Source organism: Sinocyclocheilus grahami, unplaced genomic scaffold, assembly GCF_001515645.1.
Source record: "Sinocyclocheilus grahami isolate Dianchi unplaced genomic scaffold, SAMN03320097.WGS_v1.1 scaffold302.1, whole genome shotgun sequence".
Taxonomy (NCBI): Eukaryota; Metazoa; Chordata; class Actinopteri; order Cypriniformes; family Cyprinidae; genus Sinocyclocheilus; species Sinocyclocheilus grahami.
The window spans coordinates 1,387,039-1,395,333 of record NW_015505481.1 but is presented as its reverse complement, the minus strand read 5'-3'; the positions used below and the strand labels follow the sequence as shown (position 1 = coordinate 1,395,333).

General features: G+C 37.8%; 1 protein-coding gene across 1 annotated transcript; it reads right to left on the bottom strand.

Annotated features, from left to right (window-relative positions):
• Window positions 1–428: 428 nt before the first annotated feature.
• LOC107601221 (monocarboxylate transporter 7-like) lies at window positions 429–7,372 on the bottom strand. The gene is made up of 6 exons (XM_016293313.1): window positions 7,050–7,372; window positions 5,545–5,800; window positions 4,198–4,341; window positions 2,268–2,488; window positions 1,413–1,468; window positions 429–1,365 (listed from the first exon to the last, which is right to left on the bottom strand). The coding sequence occupies exons 1-6, from the start codon at window positions 7,155–7,157 to the stop codon at window positions 978–980; spliced, it is 1,173 nt and encodes a 390-aa protein (XP_016148799.1). The 5' UTR covers window positions 7,158–7,372; the 3' UTR covers window positions 429–977.
• Between the last annotated feature and the right edge of the window lie 923 nt (window positions 7,373–8,295).

The following is an 8,295-nucleotide window of genomic DNA, read 5'->3' as shown; positions in this document are numbered from 1 at the left end:
CTACTTTCTATTCATGGCGTATAGACATAGGGCTGTGCAATTAATCGCATGCGATTAATTGCACAGCCCTATATTGACAAATTTCAAATGATTTTCAACGGTCGCGGTGTTGTGGCACAGACACGGTGTTACTCGCCTATCGAGAAGAAACAAAGCAACCTCGCCGTCCGATCGCAGTCCTTCCGCTCCTTGAGTTGTCTCCAGCGCTGGAAAGCTGATCCGATATTTACACGGGTCCTGCTTCTTGCCTTATTGCCTTAAGCCTCCTTTTGTTCCGCAGACGTTTTCCTCTTGTTTTTTTTATCCGCCATCTCTATCTTTCTGTCGCTCGGCTCGCTAATGTTCGTCCTGTGCACTGAACGCTCTCTCCTCCACATCATGAGTAGACACGCCCCTTACTGCTGATTGGCTACAAGTTTGTTTTGCTAGTGGGCCCGAATCAGTTTTCTAAAGCGTTTTTGAAAAATCGCTTACCCCACCTTTAACTCTGAACCTAATGAAATATACACATGCATCATGGCCTCACTGTAAGCAGCAAAACAGCCTGAGGTTTCTTTTTTAAATGTTAAAGCGGTATGATGGTTTGTGGACAATATAATAATGAAATAAAGAGTGAAGTTGCATTTCACACTAAGACTTTGGTAAATGAGAAGAATAGCATTGAATGCTTAATGGGTTTAATTCTTGGCCTCTCGAAAAGCATGTTTATCTGTAGAGACTAGTACGTGGTACACAATATGACAGGAAAGGAACCTCAAAACTTGTTTCTTTTCAATAAATAATGACAAGGAATGTAAACGTGTTTTTGGGATTATGATTGGGTGGTCAGCAAAAAAGTGCAATGAGTGATAAAACTCTTCTTTAATTGACGTAAAGTTAGGTTTTGACCCTGTTTGCACAGGGTTTGTGTGTGGCAGCCTTTGGGATGATCATTCAAGTGGAGGATAAGTGTGTTTACTCTTGAGGTGAGGCGGTATTCATACTGGCCAAGGTTTGCTCTTTGCAGGACTGTTGTCGATCTCCATGTCCATTTCTACAAAGTCGGCAGGGCCATAATCACTACCCTGTGAGCTGGAGTCCCTGTCTGTTTGCTGGTCATTTCTTGTCCTCCCAAGGCAAAGGCCGGTTTTGGCTGGACGCACCAGTCCAAGAAACAGAGCCCCGACTCCCATCCCAGCCGCGCAGGAGTAAAAGGCTGATCCGTAATTGGCAGTCGTGTCTACCAGAAAACCTAAAACAAAAAACACAAGATGACCTCCATAAATGTGTGTGGGAGGAAAATTTATAGGTTTATAACTATTTCTGGAGGAAGTATGAATGGTTTGCAAGTGTATTTCAAATCGGAGTCCAGATTCATGGGGGTCACTGAAACATTTGAAAGAAAATAATCTTACAAAATGCAGCTTCAGGACCTGGATGACTTGCCATAATTGATGGAACCATAAAATCTGTGCTCCATCAGAAAATCCTGAAGGAGAATGTCCGGCCAACAGTTTGTGACCTCAAGCTCAAGTGCACTTGGGATATGTAGCAGGACAATGATCCCAAACACACCAGCAAGTCCACCTCTGAATGGCTCAAAAAAACGAAATTAAGGTTTTGGAGCAGCCAAATCAAAGTCCGGACTTAAATCTGATTGAGATGCTTAAACAGTCCATTCATGCTCGAAAACCCTCCAATGTGGCTGAATTAAAACAATTCTGCAAAGAAGAGTGGGCCAAAATTCCTCCACAGCGATGTGAAAGACTCATTGCCAGTTATCGCAAACACTTGATTGCAGTTGTTGCGGCAAAGCGTGGCACAACCAGTTATTAGATTTAGGGGGCAATTACTTTTTCATGTAGGCCAGGCAGGTTTGGACAGCTTTTTTCCCTTAATAAAAGAAATCATCATTTAAAAACTGCATTTTTCATTTACTTGCATTATCTTTGTGTAATATTAAAATTAGTTTGATGATCTGAATCTTTTAAGTGTGACATATGCAAAAAATAAAAAAAAACAAAGGGGGCAAAAACCTTTTCACACCACTGTATATAACATTCAAAACAAGTCTGCCTGTGCGTTAAAAGGGCTAGTAAACCCACAAATTAATAATATATCATCATTTGCTTATCCTCATGTCGTTTCAATCCTGATTGTCTTTAATAGGTGGAGCTCAAAAGAAGATATTTTTTTTAAATGTCCCAGTGTTTTTGTTTCAATGAAAGTCAATGGAGTCAAATACAGTTTTGGATAAAAGCAGATGGAACATTTTTCAAAGTATGTTTTGAATGAATGACATGAGGGTGAGAAAATGACGCAATTTCCATTTTGCGTGAACCATCCAGATGAGTATGTTGCACTGCTTTGGCGATCAAACCTGGCGCAAGTGCTAGCAGGGAGAAGCATTCTCCTGTGGAGGCTATGGATGTGACGAGGGAACGGCGCTTGCTGAAGTACTGCGACAAGATAGTAACTGTAGGCAGGAAGGTAAGGCAGTAACCCAGGCCTGTAAATAAACAGCAAAGAGGGAGATGACAGCCATTGGTCCCTTCAACACAAGGGGCTCAGGTCAGTCTGAGGGGCCGGGCTCAGAGCACATCAAGAACCAGGTTGCTCTCTTCCGTAGCACAAACTGGACAGAGGGCTGAAAGAAAACTGTATTTAAAAGAGACAAGGAGAAACAAAGATCGGCGAGGTTAGGATCAACTAATGATGGGGGGGAGGGAGTGTTTTGATATTTGGGGAAAGCTAGCAGTGCATCTTTTGAGAAATCTGAAAAACAAAATGAGCATGTGGTCACATTGAGTGTCAATTCAAAATTGAGCAATTGAGAGCATTTATATATATTTTTGAAAAATCTGTTTTTTTTAACAATAAATGAAAAAGGGATTCTCCATATGTGGATTGGACGGCTTGAGTGTGAATAAATTATTCAATAAAAATGAAATCTTCAAACATACTGTGTTATATTAAGGTATTTAGAATGTGCATTATGATATATATTTTAACAAATTAGTGTCTGTGTATAACTGACAGCTTTCTTAAAAGAAGGAAGTTTAAAATAAGCCAAGTTCACTTTTGGATAATGTGTTTGAATCCCGCAACTGTATGTCAACACATGAAAACACTCCACCCAAAACCACTATGATATGTTCATCCTGTTTTATATAAGGGTGTGTGTTACTAAAGCTGTCAAGAATCAGTTTCATTGATGCTGACAAGTCATACACCAGTCACAACACTGCTTGAATTCCCTCTGTCTTTAAAAAAAGTAAGTGAATAGAAGAGAACATCATGTTTACTAAGGAAAAATAATTAATCATAAAGTAATGAAACAGAAAATAAATGCTGACAAGTCATACACCAGTCACAACACTGCTTGAATTCCCTCTGTCTTTAAAAAAAAAAGTAAGTGAATAGAAGAGAACATCATGTTTACTAAGGAAAAATAATTAATCATAAAGTAATGAAATTACTTCAATAAATATGGGTAATGACAGAATCCATGACTATTATTTATGACAGAAAATATTCTACCCTTCATAAGTTTGAGCTTGGTAAGATTTATAACTGTTTTTGAAAGAAGTCTCTTATGCTCACCAAGGCTGCGTTTATTTTATCAAAAATACTGTAAAAGCAATATTTATAAAAAAAAAAAAAAAAGTTTTCTATTTGATTACATTTTAAAATTTAATTTATTCCTGTGATGCAAAGCTACATTTTAAGCAGTCATTACTCAATTTGTCAGTGTCACATGATCCTTCAGAAATCATTCTAATATGCTGATTTGCTGCTCAAGAAACATTTCTTTTTATTATCAATGTTGAAAACAGCTGAGCTGCTTAATAGTTTTGTGTGCATTTTTCAGGATTCTTTGATGAATAGAAAGAACAACATTTATTTGAAATAGAACTTTAACCAGATTCTAAGAGCTAACTAACAGTTTTAAACAAAAAGGAAGAGTGTTACTTTGCAAATGCTATGTATAGAAAATCTGTTCCTTCTTTAATATAAAAATTAAATATTAATCAGTTTTCACAATATCATGCCACACCACCCTGAGGAAAAATGTTTTCAGTTACACACTGCACTTGCAACAAAAAAAGCAAGTACTGAATCAATTCAGCAGTCATTTATCTAACATGTTTTTGTTATATGACAATATGGGACAAAACATGTATCACAAATATAAACTCACACTCGAGCTGGATTTACCTGCAACGATTCCCATGGTAATGTACATCTCAATGATGGAGTTGGTAAGGGCTGTTGTAATTGTACCCAGGCTGATCAGGAGTCCACCGAGCATGACAACAGGCCGATAGCCAAAGCGGTTACTCATCACCGTGGAAAGAGGAGCTGTGGGAAAGAAGGTGCCAATCATAAACACTTACAATAACACTCAGACACGGAACAGCTGTGACATATTTGCAGTTTTACAGCTCAAATTAAATTATAAACACAGTGAATCGATGCACTTCCTTCTCACAACTGTCCTAAACTACCTATTAATGGTGGTTTCATTTTTGCAGCAAAGGCATGAAGACAGTATCACTAGCAAGTTTTGCTTGGCCAGCCTAGTCACTTTCTATCTGATTTGAATGACTGCCGCTGTTTGAACAAGAATGATCCTTTGAAGCCCTCTCAGCTGGAAAAATGAATCCATCCATTGAGTCATGTAATGGTGGGGCTGCTTTGTCACTGGGCAAAGTGAGTGAATCTCCAACAGCCAGCAGTCCTTACACGGCACAATTTAGCACATGCACTAAATGGGGCATTGCTCGCTCTCAGCACAAATGTCAATGCCATGAGCTTGGGAGACAGAATCAGTTTGACAGGTTCACACTGAAGGAACTCAGTATCTTTTTGTGAATAATTCAAAGGGATAGTTGACCCATCTCTCACCATTATTTCATTTGTGAAACATTAAAAAGAAGATATTTTGAAGAAAGTTGGTAACCAAACAGTTTTGGTGTCCATTGACTTTGACTGAATGGACCAAAAGAGACATTTCTCAAAATATCCTCTTTTGAAATGACATGAGGGTGAGAAAATGATGGCAAAAATGTCACTTTTATAGGTCAACTATCCCCTTGAGGCTTGAGAGAATTACATGGAAATGACAGGTCTGATGACACAGCTTGTTTCTTAATTTTATACTTTAAACCCGCCCCGCCTTTTGGGATATGCCCGGTCTTTTTATAATGACCTATTTTTCCCCTCAACTTCCCTGAACTAAAACCGAGTTGTGTGTTTGGTGTAGCTTTGAAGTTGTGGTCACTGTAGATTAAAACCTGCATTGATAATTATGGAACAAACTTTAAAAATGGTATACAATGGCTTGTACAGATGCCTCTATGATAGTAAAAGCAAAAGCCAGTAATTAAAAATGGATTTAGGTTTGCAAAAGTGAAGTAACCCACAAAAACATTCATCATCTTAAATCTTTCTACAATACCATACAGTATTTTCTCTTGTGTAAACACCATTTGTATTGTGTAAACACTGTGAGGTACACCTAGTACTATCGTATTGTGTCTTTAAATGTCTAGACTGAATTACCTGTGAAGGCCATGACAAAGACACAGATGGAGACGACCCAAGACACTCTGCTGTTGGTTTCATTAAAGTCTGTGATGAGGTCCTGGAGGAAGATCCCAAAACTCTTGATGATGCCATAGGTGAAAACCTCCACGAAGAAGAAGGCGGCAGCCACCAGCCAACCCCAGCCTCCGTCTGGCACCTCATCGTACACATTGGGGCTCGTGCAGCCCTTCAGGGCAGACATTATTCCTGTCATGATGCACACCGGCGTTTTCTGTAAATGTAAGCAAAGTTACAGTACAGACCGTTTTAGGTATGATGTAATTTCCACACCGGCTTTGATGGTGTACCCTTGTCAACTCAACAGCGGGCTGTGTTTGCAAGCCGCTCATGTCTTTAATCGGCTCTGTCTGCTGGATTATTTTACCTTTCAAGGTGCTAAAACTCAGTTTGCATAAAACATTTGTTATGTAACCACTGTTAGGATATTAGAGAAAAATGGGAGTGCCAGAGCCAAGCAACACTTTCAAACTTTCATACATACATACATATATGTGTGTGTGTGTGTGTGTGTGTGTGTGCATGTTTATGTGGTTTAAGAGGACACAAATTTGTATAATAACATGGGTATGACAGGTATTACAACGAGAAGGTGATTTATGAGGACATTTTCAGTGTCCCCGTAATTCAAAAGGCTTATAAATAATTCAGAATGAGTTTTTTTGAAAATCTAAAAATGCAGAAAGTTTCCTGTAAGGGGTAGGTTTAGGTGTAGGGTTGGTGTAGGGCAATAGAAAATACAGTTTGTACAGTATGAAAACCATTACGCATATGGAGAGTCCCCATAAACCATAAAAACAAACCTGTGTGTGTGTGTGTGTATATACAGTATATGTATGTATGTATTATGAAGAGTCCAGATTCAGATGCAAAAATGCCGTCTGAAATTTTCTTTAAAAATTAGCATTTTTCTCAGGCTCCTATGTTTACGTTTAGTTATTTCACTTTAATGGCAATAAAAAGAACCCATTTATTGCCATTACACTGAAATTACTGAACCTACACATAGAAAGAAGCCTGAGAAAAATGCTCATTTTAGCAGAAAATTTCAAATGGCATTTGAACTCTTCATGTATATATATATATATATATATATATATATATATATATATATATATACAGTTGTATACATATTAATGTATAAGATAGTAGTGTCTATATACACTAATAAATACACTCTCTTTATATATATATATATATATATATATATATATATATATATATATATATATACAGTTGTATACATATTAATGTATAAGATAGTAGTGTCTATATACACTAATAAACTTCTAAAGATGTGGACTGTTAGCTATCAAGACACAAGTATAGGCACTGTTATAAGTCGAAAAATGACCTAGCTGACTATCATATCATAAGCGGTATAAATCTTCACTAGATAAACGTGGCAGTCACGTGCGCCACAAATACAGTGTATAGTTTGGGTATAAATCGTTTTAACTTACCGAGACGTTGAAGAAACTGAGGAAAACTCGGGGTATTGGAAGAAAACAAAACGCAAGAGAGCTAGCAGGCTTCTCCGTTGAAGTGTTCACTGGAGAACATCTGAGCATCAGTCACTTCTGCGGAGAACGAGTTAGTCACCCTGCTCATTGTGCTCAACATAGCGTTTCTAGCTTATGTTTGAATTTGAACACTGAAATAATAACTAGATCAAGTACTATGTGCCAGCTCAGCTCTCTGCCTCCTCTGTTTCCTCTTACTGAAGCGTGGCAGCTTTCGTAGCGGCTCGAGCCGGTCTCTGCAGCGCTACACCAGAGAGTCAGGAGCGCGCTGGGAACCGAGCTCAAATCCCAGCCGTCTCTGTGCGTGTTTATAGTCTATGGTTCACACAGAAAAAACACACGAAGAACACGTTTGCAAAAACAGATAAATCATGTTTTTTTTTAATCCTGCATTCCAATCATTACCAATCAATCTGCAGTTGGGTTGTTTTGATTAAATAGTAATAACTAAAAAACAGTCATTTTGTACACAACAATGTGAAACATCTTGTGAGGATCACTGCAGTGGCTCTGGGAAGGCGCGAGCTCTTCCGGGTAAAACAGGTTTGTTCCAGTTCTGCCTCCAGCACGAGCTGCCTCGTGAAGATTCAACTGTGTCAGCCCGCCTTTAATGACACCTTGTAAATATAGAGTACAAAATCTACATTTAGTAACACCTTTCGAAGAATTCCTTTCAACAAAACTCTTAGGTATGCAAACCTTGCTTTCCTAATTCATGAATAGCTATATATCAAAACTATTATAAAAACTACTACCTGCATTTACTGCTGTTGCGCAAACATAAAAAGATAGGCCTACTATTAACTTAAGAAACATTGTTGTTTTGTTTTTTCATACTGCTTTAGTTTTTTTTTTGAGAGATGAAAAGTTAAGGGACATGCACAATGTGGTTTTATTTTACGTTTTGCATTAAAATTGATACACATGTTTTTTGCATTACAATTGATACACATGTTTTTTGCATTACAATTGATACACATGTTTTTGCATTAAAATTGATACACATGTTTTTGCATTAAAATTGATACACATGTTCTTGCATTAAAATTGATACACATATTTTTGCATTAAAATTGATAGCCTATTGTCAGCACAACATTTTAAAGCTGTAGTCCGTAAGTTTTGCCTCTTTGTCGCCATCTCTGTTTGAAAACCTGGAATTGCAGCTGTGTGTGGAATTATCTAG

What these genes read in the sequence shown, in the direction of transcription:
- LOC107601221 (XM_016293313.1), bottom strand. Translation starts at nt 7,157, where the DNA reads ATGCTCAGATGTTCTCCAGTGAACACTTCAACGGAGAAGCCTGCTAGC. An exon ending in TCAGTTTCTTCAACGTCTCG is followed by an intron (nt 5,801 to 7,049) that starts GTAAGTTAAAAC and finishes TTACATTTACAG; the next exon opens with AAAACGCCGGTGTGCATCAT. An exon ending in CTTTGTCATGGCCTTCACAG is followed by an intron (nt 4,342 to 5,544) that starts GTAATTCAGTCT and finishes TCTTTCCCACAG; the next exon opens with CTCCTCTTTCCACGGTGATG.